The sequence below is a fragment of the Eptesicus fuscus genome, chromosome 19 (assembly GCF_027574615.1).
Source record: "Eptesicus fuscus isolate TK198812 chromosome 19, DD_ASM_mEF_20220401, whole genome shotgun sequence".
Lineage (NCBI taxonomy): Eukaryota > Metazoa > Chordata > Mammalia > Chiroptera > Vespertilionidae > Eptesicus > Eptesicus fuscus.
In genome coordinates this window covers 17,040,065-17,056,997 of record NC_072491.1, presented here as the reverse complement: position 1 = coordinate 17,056,997, position 16,933 = coordinate 17,040,065, and the positions used below count along the sequence as shown (strand labels likewise).

The window sequence follows — 16,933 nt, the reverse complement described above, 5'->3', positions numbered from 1 at the left end:
GCGGGCTCCGCCCCAAAGCCCACTTATGATGCCAGAGGGCTCCGCCCCAAAGCCCACTTATGATGCCAGCGGGCTCCGCCCCAAAGCCCACTTATGATGCCAGAGGGCTCCGCCCCAAAGCCCACTTATGATGCCAGCGGGCTCCGCCCCAAAGCCCACTTATGATGCCAGTGGGCTCTGCCCCTCCGCCTGGTCACAGTGAGGTGCACCTATAAAAGGAGGCGCACTGGCCCTGCTCTGTTATTCACTGCGGTGAATGCGCCTAGACTGTGTTAGAGAAAGAGTGAGAGCTATTTGAGTGGAGAGATATTTGAGTGAAGAGCGAGTGGAGGGTGTGTGTGTGTGTGTGTGTGTGTGTGTGTGTGTGTGTGTGTTGTGTTGTGTTGTGTGTCAGTGAAGTGTGAGTGGAGTGTGATTTGCTGTTGTGGAGAGGGACTGTTTGTGTGATTGTGTGTGTGAGTGCGAAATTCATCAACATGCGGAGACAACGGTCCATGCCAGCCTGTCCTGAAATCCACCTCGGACAGGCTGGAGGACACGGGCAACAAAGGAGACATCCAGGACAGGCCCTTGGCACCTGCCACCGAGGGAGCCAAGCTGGACCTCTGGTGGGGACCTGGCTGCGGGGGAGCCAGCATGGACAGCTTGCAGGGACCGGGCAGGGCGGACACCAACTCGCCCCATCTGGGGTAGGAACCCGGCAAGTCGGGAGCCAGCCTGGGCCCGGAGTGGGGAGCTGGCAAGGTGGGAGGCAAGGCTGCCCCTGGGCAGAGGACTGTGACATCAGCGTGGTGGGCAAGGGCCTGCTGACACCCGGCCCCGAGGAGCCCACCCGCTTCGCTGCCCAGGGAGCCGAGTCCAGCACCACCGGGGAGAGGCCCTGTGTGTCCAAATGTCACTCCAGGACCACAGGGCCACTTCCCGCCAGAGTCCCCCCCATAACGCCGCGGCCCATCAAGGGGCTGGCCATCAGCCAGGTGCCGCGGAAGGCTTTCCGGGCCAGGAACTGGCTCGACCAAGACCGACAACTGGGTGCAGCTGACTTAACACCCCAGCCCTTGTCACCAGGCACTTTTAACATCCAAACGTGCCAGCTGCACCAAAGCCGGGTTCCTGACGCCAGCCAATTCCTGAAGGTGGTGCCCAGCACCCCCACATCCCTGCTGCCCGCCCTACCCACCACAAACCCACCACAGGAAGCCATGGAGACGGAAAACCATGGAGTGGTCGCTGTCAACCAAGCCCCTGATGACCAGGGAAGAGGGGAAATAGAGGACGCCGCCCAGCGTCCTCTCAGGTCAGCGATACCCACCCACCGTGACCCCCAAACCCAGTTGGGGAGCCACACCCGCCCCACGATGTACCACCGCAGGGAACCTGACAACCCGGGGACTAATGATAGGCCAAGATGTGGAGCAATGTTAAGGCTCAGGCAGAAAATTGCATCCCAGTTTGCCCGACCACTTTCATCGAACCAAACTCAGGGGACAGAAAAGAAGCCGCAGCCGCAGGTGGAGGGAGTGAAGGGCGAGGCCATAAAGAACTGCTCCAAACAAGCCCAGGAGGTGCAGGAGGCGATCAGGAAAGGTAAGGAGGAGGCAGCCTCAAGAGCCCTGGGTGCCACAGGGTTTGGAAAGAAAGGCCCAGGGAGAAGACCCCGGGCCCCGGGGGTGGCTGGGGAGGTGCCTAATGGTGAGCTTCCCGCAGACCCAGACCTGCCCACCGAGAGTGCAAGGCCCCGCCACACCTTAGCAGAACACTCGCGGGGGGCCGGGGAGCTTCGGCAAGATAGGTCTCGACTGCGACACCAGAGGCCACCGGAACAACAACATCAGTGGTATCACTATTTCCTGGTGGAAGGTCAACAGTTAATACCTCCCCGGCCTCCCTCACAACCTCGCCCTACTGCACAGCCTCGAACACCATTACAACCTCCCCCTCCATCACAACCTCATCCTAGGGCACAACCTCATCCACCTACCCAACCTCGACCTCCTGTACAACTTCGCCCTCTGTCCCAACCCCGACCTCCAGCCCAACCTCGACCTCCTGCACACCCTCGACCTCTAATTCAACCTCGACCACCAGCCCAACCTCGACCGCCCGCACAACTTCGACCTCTGCTACAACCCAGACCGCCTGCACAACCCAGACCTGCCATACAACCCCGACTTGTGGTACAACCAAGACCTCCAGGACAACGCAGTCCTCCAAAGACCCCTGGAACCTCTTCACCCCACCTCAAGACTGATGCACAGTAATTCCAGGACTAGTGCAACCATTTCTAGGTGTTGCATACACTTGCTTACGAAAACTTTTGTTTCACTCTAGATTAGGTATTTTCTTTTCCTTTGATGTTTTAATTAGCTTGTTCCAGTTGTTTGTTCCAGTTGTTTTTATAGACGTTTTTATAGAATTAGTAATGTAGAATAGACTTTATTTCATTGTATCCTATTTTATTTTATTTTATTTTGCATTTATGCCATTGTTTGCCTGATTTATTTGAAATTGTAATAAAAAACTTTTGAAATTATTTTCTTGAATTGGTTTTTTGGTATATGAAATTAACTTAGAGTGCATTAAAAAAGGACTCTCCCTCAATGTTCTTTTCACTTCTAGTTTTATTTTTTGTTAAGTATCCAGTTTATTAAACACGTTTTTTATTATTAAAAAAACAAAACCTACTTGGATATATTGTCACAAATTAACATCTCTAATGAAGATGATTCTTGAGACCAGGCAGGCTAAATTCTGAATAAATTGCTTTAATCATTCCCCAATTGGTACAACACAAGAGAACATCCTAATAGAGTATGACCATCACTCCAACTCACAAGATGGCCGCCACATGATGGCCACAGGAGAGGGCAGTTGGAACCAATCAGGCCAGTAGGGGAGTGCAGTTGGGAGGGACCAGGCCTGCAGAGGAGAGCAGTTGGGGAGACCTAGGCCTGCAAGGGAGGGCAGTTGGGGGGCATCAGGCCTCCAGAGAAGGGCAGTTAGGGGTGATCAGGCCGACAAGAGAGGACAGTTAGAGGAAACTAGGCTGGCAAGGGAGGGAAATTAGGGGTGATTGAGCCAGCAGGGGAGGGTAGTTGGGGGCAACCAGGTCAGGAGGGGAGGGCAGTTAGGAGTAAACAGGCCAGCAGAGGAGGACAGTTAGGGGCAATAGGACTGACAGGGGAGAGGTTAGGGGCAATCAGGCAGGCAGGCAGATAGGCAAGGGGTTGGGAAGCAGCAGTCCTGGATTATTAGAGGGATTGGACATCCCTTGAGGGGTCCTACATTGGATAGGGTGCAGCTGGGCTGAGGGACACCCCCCCCCCCACGCCGCATGCATAAATTTCATGCACCGGGACTCTACTAGGTAATATGTGAAAATTAAGAAAATATGTCCATACTGAAGGATACAAGGTGGAAAAGAACTTCATGGGGAGTATGACTTATTTGGTCTGGCATAGGATATGGTCTGGGAACCAAGGATTTATTGGGTTCTGTGGTGCCCCTCCCTATCCCCACTGGGGATAGGAACACACATTCCCCCAGATGCTGGAAGTATTGGCAGCTGAGAGTTCTCAGATGATAACGTTTGTTGGATTTTCCCTAGTCCTTTAAAAGACTCTAGAATTGAATTCCCTGTCACTGCCTGGTAGTCACATGTCTCAATTCCTTGCTCTAAAGATAACCACTTACTTGGATTAGGTGTTTTGCCCATGTATTTCTTCACTCTTTTACTACACATGTATATGTGTCCCTATTGATAATGTTGAATTATATCACACCATATATTCTTCTTGCTTTATTTGTTTGGGTTTGTAAGAGTTATTCTCATTAATAACTAATTCTAATTCATTTAGATTTCAATTTTATGCATATGCTATAGTTTATCCATTTTAGTGTCAAGTTTTTGCCTTTGAGGAGGTTCCACTTTTCTAAGGAGGTGGTTAGAAGACAGAGATGCCCCAAACAACTTATAAATATACAAGAAAGAGAAAACAGGGTGGTGTGGAAAGTCACTGAATGTGGCACTATAGGAGAGAAGAAGAAAGCTAAGATCCAGCAACAAGACCTTTAGGCCCAATGGCGGGTTGGAGTCCTAGTGCAGCATCACCTAGACATGGTTTAAGCTGAAGAGGAACCCAGAACTCAAAGCCCATCTATGGGGCTAAATGTAAGGGTGGCCAAGCCCCCACAGGAACTTCAGAAAATTACTTCAAGTAAAATGTTCCCATAACAACAGCCACAGCCCACTTATGATGTCAGTTGGCTCCACCCCTCCAGCTGGACACAATGGGGTGCAACTATGATAGGAGGACCACTGCCCTAACTGGTTACCTCAGTGGGTACAGCATTGACCTGCGGCCTCAAGGGTCCCAGGTTTGATTCCAGTCCAGTGCATGTACATTGGTTGCAGCACATCCCCAGTACAGGGTGTGCAGTAGACCGCTGATTGATGATTCTCTTTCATCTATGTTTCTAACTCTCTCTCCCTCTCCCTTCACCTTTATAAAAAAAAATCAGTAAAATGTATTTTAAAACTAAAATAAAATAGAAGGTACACTGTCCAGGCTCATGCACTCAACTGCAGTGAAAGCAAATAGAGAGCATTGGTGTAAGAGTGGAGAGTCCTCAGCGTGAGTGAAAAGCGAGAGTTGGGAGTAGGGAACGATTTGCTTGAGTGGAGAGCAAGGATTGGTGTGAGACTGGAGAGCTAGCGTTGATGAAAGAGTGGAGAGCAAGCTTTGCTATCAGAGTGGAGAGGAAGCTTTGGTGTGAGAGTAGAGAGCAAGTGTTGCTGTTAGTGAGTGTGACTTGTTGATGTGCAGATTGTTGTGTGGAGAGTGATTGTGTGAGTGTGGAGAACACAAAGATGAAGAGGCAACTTTCCGTACCAGCCAGTCCTGAGAACCAATCCGGACAGGTTGCAGGAACCTGCTACTGAGGAAGACAGCGAGGTCAGACAGCTGACCCCTGGAACCGAGTGAGCCAACCCGGAGCTCTGGAGGAAACATGGCAACAGTGCACACCAACACGTCCCAGGTTGTGTCCAGGGAGTTGACAAGTCGAGAGCCAACCTGGACCAGCAGTGGAGAGCTGGCAACTCGGGAGGCAAGACTGCCACAGGGCAGAGGAGAGTGAGCTCAGGCGTGGTGGGCAAGGGCCTGCTGAAACCCGGGTTAGAGAAGCTCATGGGCTTCAATGCCAATGCCCAGGGAGCCGGGTACAATGCCACTGGGGATAGGCCATGTGTGTCTAAATAACCATCAAGGACCACAGGGTGACTACATATGAGATTACCACTCATGAGGGTGGTGCCCATCAATGGGATAGCCAGCAGCCAGGTGCCACTGAGGCTTCCCTAGACACAACCTGGCTCTTCCTAGAACACCAGATGGGTGCAGCTGAGCTCAAACCAGTGGGGTAGCTGGCAAAACGGGAGGCAGGCTGCTCCTGGGAAGAGGACAGTGAGCTCAGCGTGGTGGGCAAGGGCCTGCTGACACCAGGGCTAGAGAAGCCCACGTGCTTCACTGCCAGCGCACAAGGAGCCAGGTCCAGTGCCACCGGAAATAGTACCTGTGTGTCCAAATCACCATCAAGGACCACAGGGCCACTTCCCATCAGAGTACCACCCAGGAGCACATTGCCCATCCAGGGTCTAGACAGCAGCAAGGTGCCACTGAGGCTTCCCGGACACAACCTGGCTCTTCATAGACCACCAGATGGGTGCAACTGAGCTCAAACCACAGCCAGTGTCATCAGGGACCCAGTATAGACAACAGAAGGGAACGTTGGGATCAACTAACAACCAAGGTGTGGTGAGATGCTACGACTGAACATGACCAGCTTCATTACTGAAAACCCAGCTCCAGGAGAAGGAGAATATGGAGCCGCACGTGGAGGCAGTGAGGGGAGAAACCATCGAAATGAACTACAAACCATATGAGAGGCCACCACAGGAGCAGCGGGAAGTGGCCCTGTGGTCCTTGATGGTGATTTGGACACACAGCTCTGTGCCCATCAAGGACCTAGCTGGGTGCAACTGAGCTCAAACCAAAGCCTGTGTCATCAGGGACGCACTCTATCAAGAGCTTTTGGCACCACCAATGCTGGGTGCCTGTCACCAGCGCCTTCTTGCTTGTGGTACACCCAGAGAACTGGGCAAGGAGGGAATGGACTCTGGCATTTGCCCCACATCATGTCTGCCTTCCATAGCCGCCCTCAAGCCAGAGTAGCCAACAAAGAATACGTGGAGACTAAAAAGATCACAGTGGTGGCCGACATCCCCACCACTCAGGACCAGGCAAGAGGGGAAATACCTGACGCCTCCACACGCTGCTCAGGACAGAGATTCCCATCCAGACTGACACCAAAACAGAGGTGGCAAACCACACTGGTCCCAAAACAGACAAAAGAAGTGAACATCGGGACCAACTCTGAACCAAGGTGTGGTGAGATACTATGACTGAACATGACCAGCTTCATTACTGAATACCCAGGTCCTGGAGAAGGAGAAGAAGGAGCCGCACATAAAGGCAGTGAGGGGAGAATCCATCGAAAATAACTAAAACAAAGACACCCAAATGACGCAAGAGGCGCCCAGGGAAGGTCAGGAAGAGGCAACATCAGGAGCCCAGGGTGCCACAGCATTTGAGAGAGAAAAGACCCAGGGAGAAGAGGAGGCCCCGGGACTGGAAAGTGGCTTGGGAGGCGCCAGATGGGGATCTTCCCTCAGACCTGCCCACTGACAGCCACAGCAGGAGGCCCCACCAGGAATTGGAAGAACACTCGCAGGGGATCAGGGAGCTTCAGGCAAACCGAGCAAGATTTCGACATCAGAGGCCACCACAGGAGCAGCAGCAGTGGTGTCAACATTTCATTGTTGAAGGGAAACAATTGATACAGGCACAACCTCCATCACAACACTCATGCACTCACTGGGGTGAATGCAAATAGACAGCATTGGTGGAAGAGTGGAGAGACCTTTGTTTGAGTTATCAGGGTATATTGTGTTTGAGTGGGGAACGATTTCTTTGACTAGAGAACAAGCATTGGTGGGAGTGGAGAGCGAGCGTTGGTGCGAGTGCAGAACGAGCGTTGGTGTGAGTGGAGTGTGATTAGCTGTTGTGTAGATTACTGTGTGGAGAGTGATTGTGTGAGTGTGGAGAGCACAAAGAAGCGGAGGCAACTTTCCATGCCAGCTTGTCCTGAGAACCAACCCTGACAGGTGGTAGGTCCCTGGCACTAAAGGAGACATCCAGGTCAGACAGCTCACACGTGGCACTGATGAGCCAACCCAAACATCTATGGGAACTGGCAGGGCGGACAACAACACACCACGACTGCGGTAGGAAGCTGGCAAGCAGGAAGCCAACCTGGGCCAGGAGTGGAGAGTTGCCAACGCTGGAGGCAACACGGCTCCTGGGCAGAGGACAGTGAACTCAGCGTGGTGGGCAAGGGCCTGCTGACACCAGGGCTATAGAGGAACACGCGCTTCACTGCAAACTCCCAGGGTGCCGGGCACAGTGCCACCGGGGATAGGCTCTGTGTGTCCAAATCACCATCAAGGACCACAGGGCCACTTCCCACCAGAGGACCACCCATGAGTGCGGTGCCCATCAAGGGCTTAGCCAGCACCCAGGTGCTGTTGCAGTTTCCCTAGACACGTCCTGGCTCTTCCAAGACCATCAGACAGGTGCAACTGAGCTCAAACCACAGCCCTTGTCATCAGGGACGCTCTCTATCAAGAGCTGTCAGCAGCGCCAATGCTGGGTGCCTGTCACCAGCGCCTTCTTGCTTGTGGTGCCCAGGGAACTGGGCAAGGAGGGAATGGACTCTAGCATTTCGCCCACATCATGTCTGCCTTCCATAGCTGCCCTCAAGCCAGAGTAGCCAACAAAGGACACCTTGAGAGGAAAAAGATCACTGTGGTTGCAGACATCTAAACCACTCAGACCAGGCAAGAGGCGCAATACCTGACGCCTCCACATGCTGCTCAGGTCAGAGTTTCCCATCCATAGTGACACCAAAACAGAGGTGGCAAACCACACTGGCCGCAAAATGAACAACAGAAGGGAACGTTGGGACCTACTCTGAACTAAGGTGTGGGGCGATACTACGACTGAACATTACCAGCTTCATTACTGAAAACCCACCTCCTGGAGAAGGAGAAGATGGAGCCGAACATGGAGGCAGTGAGGGGAAAATCCATCCACAAGAACTGCTACCAAGAAATCCAAATGATTCAGGAGGTACCCAGGGAAGCTAAGGAGGAGGCAGCATCATAAGCCCTGTGTGCCGCAGCATTTGAAAGAGAGAAAGGCCCAAGAAGAAGATGACGCCCCAGGCCTGGGAAGTGGCTGGGGAGGCGCCTGCTGGGGATCTTCCCTCAGACCTGCCCACTGACAACCCCAACAGGACTTGGGAGGGCAGTTCCAGGGGATCAGGGCGTTGCAGGCCAACAGAATGAGATTTCGACACCAGAGGCCACCACAGGAGCAGCAGCACTGGTGTCAGCACTTCATTGTTGAAGGGAAACAACTGATAGAGCCCCGGCCTCCATCCCAACACTCATGCACTCACTGGGGTGAACGCAAATAGACAGCATTGGTGGAAGAGTGGAGAGTCCTTTGTTGGAGTGAACAGGGGGTGCTGTGTGTGAGTGGTGAGCGATTTCTGTGACTGGAGAACATGCTTTCGTGGGAGTGGGGAGCACGCGTTGGTTTGAGTGGAGAGTGATTTGTTTTTGTGTAGATTACTGTGTGGAGAGTGATTGTGTGAGTGCGGAGAGGACAAAGCTGCGGAGGCAACTCTCTGTGCAAGCCTGTCCTGAGAACCAACCCTTACAGGTGGTAGGTCCCTGGAAATGAGGGAGACAGCCAGGTCAGACAGCTGACACCTGGCACCTAGTGAGCCAATACAAACTTCCCTGGGGACATGGCAGGGCGACACCAACCCACCCCGACTGAGGAAGGGAGCTGGCAAGCAGGAAGCCAACCTGGACCAGCAGTGGGGTAGCTGGCAACACAGGAGGCAAGGCTGCTCCTGGGAAGAGGACAGTGAGCTCTTTGTGGTGGGAAGGCCTGCTGACACCCGGCCTGGAGAAGCCCACGTGCTTCACTGCAAGCGCACAAGTTGTCCGTGCCAGTGCCACCGGGATAGGAACTGTGTGTACAAATCACGATCAAGGACCCGAGGGCCACTGCCCACCAGATTACCGCCCATGAAGGCGGTGCCCATCAAGTGCCTAGCCAACGCCAGGTGCTGCTGAGGCTTCCCCGGACATGACATGGCTCTTCAAAGAACAACAGACAAGTGAAGCCAAGCTCAAACCCCAGCCAGTGCCATTAGAGACGCTCTCCATAAAGAGATGTCAGCAGAACCCATGCTGGGTGCTTGTCACCAGTGCCTTCTTGCTTAAGTGCCCAGAGAATCTGGCAAGGAGGTCATGAACTGTGGAATTGCACCCACATCGTTTCTGCCTTCCCTCGCGGTCATAAAGACAGAACAGCCAACAAAGAACACTTGGAGACGGAAAAGATCACAGTGGTGGCTGACATCCAAACCACTCAGGACCAGGCAAGAGGGGCAATACCTGAGGCCTCCACATGCTGCTCAGGACAGCGTTTCCCATCCAGACTGACACCAACACAGAGGTGGCAAACCACAGTGGCCCCAGAACGGACAACAGAAGGGAACATTGGGACCAACTCTGAACCAAGGTGTGGTGACATGCTATGATTGAACATGACCATCTTCATTACTGAAAACCCAGCTCCTGGAGAAGGAGAACATGGAGACGCACGTGGAGGCATTAAAGGGAAAATTCATCGAATATAACTACTACCAAGACCCCAAATGACCCAAGAGGTGCCCAGCGAAGGTCAGCGAAGGTCAGGCAACATCAGGAGCCCACGGTGCCACAGCATTTGAAAGAGAAAAGACCCAGGGAGAAGAGGAGGCCCCCGGACTGGAGGTGGCTTGGGATGCGCCAGATGGGGATCTTCCCTCAGACCTGCCCACTGACAGCCACAGCAGGAGGCCCCACCAGGAATTGGAAGAACAATCGCAGGGGATCAGGGAGCTTCAGGCAAACCGAGTAAGATTTCTACATCAGAGGCCACCACAGGAGCAGCAGCAGTGGTGTCAACATTTCATTGTTGAAGGGAAACAACTGATACAGCCCTGGCCTCCATCCCAACACTCATGCACTCACTGGGGTGAACGCAAATAGACAGCATTGGTGGAAGAGTGGAGAGCCCTTTGTTTGAGTTAACAGGGTATATTGTGTTTGAGTGGGGAACGATTTCTTTGACTAGAGAACAAGCATTGGTGGGAGTGGAGAGCGAGCGTTGGTGCGAGTGCAGAACGAGAGTTGGCGTGAGTGGAGTGTGATTAGCTGTTGTGTAGATTACTGTGTGGAGAGTGATGGTGTGAGTGTGTAGAGCACAAAGAAGCGGAGGCAACCTTCCATGCCTTCTTGTCCTGAGAACCAACCCTGACAGGTGGTAGGTCCCTGGCACTGAGGGAGACAGCCAGGTCAGACAGCTCACACCTGGCACCGAGTGAGCCAACCCAAACCTCTATGGGGACATGGCAGGGCGGACAACAACACACCACCACTTCGGTAGGAAGCTGGCAAGCAGGAAGCCAACCTGGGCCAGGAGTGGAGAGTTGCCAACGCTGGAGGCAACACGGCTCCTGGGCAGAGGACAGTGAGCTCAGCGTGGTGGGCAAGGGCCTGCTGACACCAGGGCTAGAGAGGAACACGCGCTTCACTGCAAACTCCCAGGGTGCCGGGCACAGTGCCACCGGGGATATGACTTGTGTGTCCAAATCACCATCAAGGACCACAGGGCCACTTCCCATCAGAGTACCACCCATGAGTGTGGTGCCCATCAAGGGCTTAGCCAGCACCTACGTGATGCTGAGGTTTCCACGGACACGTCCTGGCTCTTCAAAGACCATCAGACAGGTGCAACTGAGCTCAAACCACAGCCTGTGTCATCAGGGACGCTCTCTATCAAGAGCTGTCAGCAGCGCCAATGCTGGGTGCTGGTCACCAGCGCCTTCTTGCTTGTGGTGCCCAGGGAACTGGGCAAGGAGGGAATGGACTCTGGCATTTCGCCCACATCATGTCTGCCTTCCATAGCCTCCCTCGAGCCTAAGCAGCAAACAAAGGACACCTGGAGATGGAAAAGATCACTGTGGTTGCAGACATCCCAACCACTCAAGACCAGGCAAGAGGGGCAATACTGAACACCTTCCAAAGCTACTCAGGTCAGAGCTCCCCATCCATCCTGACCCCAAAACCAAGGTGGCAAACCACACCTACCCTACTACACTCTATAGAAGGGCATGGAAATACTGGGACCAATTCAGGACCACGATTTGGTGAAATGCTAGACTTAGACGAAGGTAGCATCTCACTATGCAATACCACCTTCATTATGGCAAACCCAGGTAATGGAGAAGAACATGAGGGGCATTTGGAGGCATTGAGCAGAGAATCCATCGAAAAGAAGAAACACTCCCAATAAACCCACATTATCCAGGAGCCACTCAGGAAAGCTCAGGAGGAGGCAGCCTCAAGAGCCAAGGGTGCCAAACACATTGAGAGAGAGAAAGGCCTGCAGAGAAGATGAGGCCACAAGTCCTGGAAGTGGTTTGGGTGGCGCCTGATGCTGATCTTCCCTGAGACATGCCTACGGACAGTCCTGTTAGAAGCACCACCAGGCCAGAACCTGGCAGGGAAGTCCCAGGGAATCAGGGAGCTTCAGGCCAACAGAATCTGCTTTTAACTCCAGAGGCCACCACAGGAGCAGCATCAGTGGTGTCAGCACTTCATTGTTGAAGGGAAACAACTGATACAGCCTGGCCCCCCATCCCAACACTCATGCACTCACTGGGGTGAAAGCAAATAGACAGCATTGGAGGAAGAGTGGGGAGCCCTTTGATTGAGTGAATAGGGGGTGTTGTGTGTGAATGGGGAGCGATTTGTGATTGTAAAACAAGCATTTGTAGGAGGTGAGGGTGAGCATTGGTGTGAGAGTGGAGAGCGAGCTTTGGTGGGAGTGGCGTGTGATTTGTTTTTGTGTAGACTGTTGTGTGGAGAGTGATTGTGTGAGTGTGGAGAGCACAAAGAAGCAGAAGCAACTTTCTCTGCCAGCCTGTGGTGAGAACCAACCCTGACAGGAAGCAGGTATTTGGCCCTGAGGGAGACAGCCAGATCAGAGACCTGGCACCTAGCATCGAGTGAGCCAACACAAACCTCTATGGGGACATGACAGGGCAGACACCAACCCACCCTGACAGCGGTAGGGAGCTGGCAAGCATGGAACCAAACTGAACCAGCAGTGGAGAGCTGGCAACATGAGAGGCAAGGCTGCTGCTGCGGGGAGCACAGTGAGCTCAGCGTGGTGGGCAAGTACCTGTTGACACCCGGTCTGGAGAAACCCTCGTGCTTCACTGCCAGTGCACAAGGAGTCGGGCCCAGTGCCACCATGAATAGAACCTGTGTGTCCAAATAACCAACAGGGACCACCGGGCACTTCCCACCAGAGAACCACCCATAGCGTTGTGCCCATCAAGGGCCTAGCCAGCAGCCAGGTGCTGCTGAGGCTTCCCGGACACAACCTGGCTATCCATATACTACCAGGTGGTTCAGCCATGCTCAAACCCCAGCCGGTGCCATCAGGGACGCTCTCCATAAAGAGCTATCAACTGACGCAATGCCAAGTGCCTGTAACCAGCGCATTCTTGCTTGAAGTGCCCAGCGAACTCTGGCATTTCCCCCACATCATGTCTGCGTTCCCAAGCACTCGCATAGACAGAACAGCCAACAAAGAACACTTGGAGACGGAAACGATCATAGGGGTGGCCGACATCCCCACCACTCAGGACCAGGCAAGAGGGGAAATACCTGACGCCTCCACACGCTGCTCAGGTCACAGTTTCCCATCCAGACTGACACCAAAACAGAGGAGGAAAACCACACTGGCCCACAAAAGGGACAACAGAAGGGAACTTTGGAACGAACTGTGAACCAAGGTGTGGTGAGATGCTACAACTGAACATGACCAGCTTCATTACTGAAAACCCAGCTCCTGGAGAAGGAGAAGATGGAGCCGCATGTGGAGGCAGTGAGGGGAGAATCCATCAAAAATAACTATTACCAAGAAAAACAAATTACCCAAGAGGCGCCCAGGGAAGGTCAGGAAGAGGCAACTTCAGGAGCCCAGGGTGCCACATCATTTGAGAGAGAAAAGACCCAGGGAGAAGAGGAGGCCCTGGGACTGGAAAGTGGCTTGGGAGGCGCCAGATGGGGATCTTCCCTCAGACCTGCCCACTGACAGCCACAGCAGGAGGCCCCACCAGGAATTGGAAGAGCAGTCGCAGGGGATCAGGGAGCTTCAGGCCACCAGAATGAGATTTCGACACCAGAGGCCACCACAGGAGCAACAGCAGTGGTGTCAACATTTCATTGTTGAAGGGAAACAACTGATACAGCCCTGGCCTCCATCCCAACACTCATGCACTCACTGGGGTGAAAGCAAATAGACAGCATTGGTGGAAGAGTGGAGAGACCTTTGTTTGAGTTAACAGGGTATATTGTGTGTGAATGGGGAGCAATTTCTGTGACTGGAGAACAAGCATTGGTGGGAGTGGAGAGCGAGCTTTGGTGGAGTGCAGAATGAGAGTTGGTGTGAGTGGATTGTGGTTTGTTGCTGTGTAGATTACTGTGTGGAGAGTAATTGTGTGAGCGTGGAGAACACAAAGAAAGAAGCGGAGGCAACTTTCCATGCCAGTCTGTCCTGAGAACCAACCATGACAGGTGGTAGGTCCCTGGCACTGAGGGATATAGCCAGGTCAGACAGCTGACATCTGGCACCGAGTGAGCCAACCCAAACCTCTATGGGGATATAGCATGGCGGACAACAACACGCTACGACTGTGGTAGGAAGCTGGCAAGCAGGAAGCCAACCTGGGCATGGAGAGAATGGATTCTGGCATTGACCCACATCATGTCTGATTCCATAGGCGCCCTCAAGCCAGTGCAGCCAACAAAGGACAAGTGGAGACGGAAAATATGACAGTGGTTGGTGACATCCAAACCACTCAAGACCAGGCAAGAGGGGCAATACCTGAAGCCTCCACACGCTGCTCAGGTCAGAGTTTCCCATCCAGACTGACACCAAAGCAGAGGTGGCAAACCACACTGGCCCCAAAGTTGATAACATAAGGGAACGTTGGGACCTACTCTGAACAAAGGTGTGGGGCTATACTATGATTGAACATGACAAGCTTCATTACAGAAAACCCAGCTCCTAGAGAAGGAGAAGATGGAGCCGCAAGTGGAAGCAGTGAGGGGAGAATCCATGGATCAGAACTGCTACCAAGAAATCCAAATGACCCAGGAGGCACAGAGGGAAGCTCAGGAGGAGGCAGGATCATAAGCCCTGTGTGCCGCAGCATTTGAAAGAGAGAAAGGCCCAGGAAGAAGATGACGCCCCAGGCCTGGGAAGTGGCTGGGGAGGCGCCTGCTGGGGATCTTCCCTCAGACCTGCCCACTGACAACCCCAACAGGACTTGGGAGGGCAGTTCCAGGGGATCAGGGCGTTGCAGGCCAACAGAATGAGATTTCGACACCAGAGTCCACCACAGGAGCAGCAGCACTGGTGTCAGCACTTCATTGTTGAAGGGAAACAACTGATAGAGCCCCGGCCTCCATCCCAACACTCATGCACTCACTGGGGTGAACGCAAATAGACAGCATTGGTGGAAGAGTGGAGAGTCCTTTGTTGGAGTGAACAGGGGGTGCTGTGTGTGAGTGGTGAGCGATTTCTGTGACTGGAGAACAAGCTTTGGTGGGAGTGGGGAGCACGCGTTGGTTTGAGTGGAGAGTGATTTGTTTTTGTGTAGATTACTGTGTGGAGAGTGATTGTGTGAGTGCGGAGAGGACAAAGCTGCGGAGGCAACTCTCTGCGCAAGCCTGTCCTGAGAACCAACCCTTACAGGTGATAGGTCCCTGGAAATGAGGGAGACAGCCAGGTCAGACAGCTGACACCTGGCACCTAGTGAGCCAATACAAACTTCTCTGGGGACATGGCAGGGCGACACCAACCCACCGCGACTGAGGAAGGGAGCTGGCAAGCAGGAAGTCAACCTGGACCAGCAGTGGGGTAGCTGGCAACACGGGAGGCAAGGCTGCTTCTGGGAAGAGGACAGTGAGCTCTTTGTGGTGGGCAAGGCCTGCTGACACCCGGCCTGGAGAAGCCCACGTGATTCACTGCAAGCGCACAAGTTGTCCGGGCCAGTGCCACTGGGATAGGAACTGTGTGTACAAATCACGATCAAGGACCCGAGGGCCACTGCCCACCAGATTACCGCCCATGAAGGCGGTGCCCATCAAGTGCCTAGCCAACAGCCTGGTGCTGCTGAGGCTTCCCTGGACATGACATGGCTCTTCAAAGAACAACAGACAAGTGAAGCCAAGCTCAAACCCCAGCCAGTGCCATTAGAGACGCTCTCCATAAAGAGTTGTCAGCAGAACCCATGCGGGTGCTTGTCACCAGCTCATTCTTCCTTAAGTGCCCAGCGAAACTGGCAAGGAGGTCATGAACTCTGGAATTGCCCCCACATCACGTCTGCCTTCCCTAGCGGTCATAAAGACAGAACAACCAACAAAGGACACTTGGAGACGGAAAAGATCACAGTGGTGGCTGACATCCAAACCACTCAGGACCAGGCAAGAGGGGCAATACCTGAGGCCTCCACATGCTGCTCAGGACAGAGTTTCCCATCCAGACTAACACCAACACAGAGGTGGCAAACCACAGTGGCCCCAAACGGACAACAAAAGGGAACGTTGGGACCAACTCTGAACCAAGATGTGGTGACATGCTATGATTGAACATGACCATCTTCATTACTGAAAACCCAGCTCCTGGAGAAGGAGAACATGGAGCCGCACGTGGAGGCAGTGAGGGGAAAATCCATCGAAAATAACTACTACCAACACCCGCAAATGACCCAAGAGGCACCAAGCGAAGGTCAGAAAGAGGCAACATCAGGAGCCCACGGTGCCACAGCATTTGAAAGAGAAAAGATCCAGGGAGAAGAGGAGGCCCAGGCACTGGAAGGTGGCTTGGGAGGCGCCAGATGGGGATCTTCCCTCAGACCTGCCCACTGACAGCCACAGCAGGAGGCCCCACCAGGAATTGGAAGCGCAGTCTCAGGGCATCAGGGAGCTTCAGGAAAATCGAGCAAGATTGCGACATCAGAGGCCACCACAGGAGCAACAGCAGTGGTGTCAACATTTCATTGTTGAAGGGAAACAACTGATATAGCCCTCGCCACCATCCCAACACTCATGCACTCACTGGGGTGAAGGAAAATAGATAGCATTGGTGGCAAAGTGGAGAGCCCTTTGTTTGAGTTAACAGGGTATACTGTGTGTGAGTGGGGAACAATTTCTTTGACTAGAGAACAAGCATTGGTGGGAGTGGAGAGCGAGCATTGGTGTGAATGGAGTGTGATTAGCTGTTGTGTAGATTACTGTGTGGAGAGTGATTGTGTGAGTGTGGAGAGCACAAAGAAGCAGAGGCAACTTTCCGTGCCAGCTTGTCCTGAGAACCAACCCTGACAGGTGGTAGGTCCCTGGCACTGAGGGAGACAGCCAGGTCAGACAGCTCACACCTGGCACCGAGTGAGCCAACCCAAACCTCTATGGGGACATGGCAGGGCGAACAACAACACACCACGACTGCGATAGGAAGCTGGCAAGCCGGAAGCCAAACTGGGCCAGGAGTGGAGAGTTGGCAAGGCTGGAGGCAACAAGGCTCCTGGGCAGAGGACAGTGAGATCAGCGTGGTAGGCAAGGGCCTGCTGACACCGGCAAGAGAGGACCACGTGCTTCACTTCAAACTCCCAGGTT

The 16,933-nt window shown here is 53.4% G+C and overlaps 1 protein-coding gene across 1 annotated transcript; it reads left to right on the top strand.

Moving 5' to 3' along the window:
* The first annotated feature begins 265 nt into the window (after positions 1-265).
* LOC129147222 (proteoglycan 4-like) lies at positions 266-2,490 on the top strand. Its single transcript, XM_054708508.1, has 2 exons — positions 266-1,587; positions 1,708-2,490. The coding sequence occupies exons 1-2, from the start codon at positions 477-479 to the stop codon at positions 2,259-2,261; spliced, it is 1,665 nt and encodes a 554-aa protein (XP_054564483.1). The 5' UTR covers positions 266-476; the 3' UTR covers positions 2,262-2,490.
* Positions 2,491-16,933: the final 14,443 nt, after the last annotated feature.

Excerpts from the sequence above, each read along its gene's own strand:
- LOC129147222 (XM_054708508.1), top strand. The coding sequence starts at position 477 with ATGCGGAGACAACGGTCCATGCCAGCCTGTCCTGAAATCCACCTCGGA. Across the intron at positions 1,588-1,707 it reads GCAGGAGGCGATCAGGAAAG|ACCCAGACCTGCCCACCGAG; the intron begins GTAAGGAGGAGG and ends AGCTTCCCGCAG.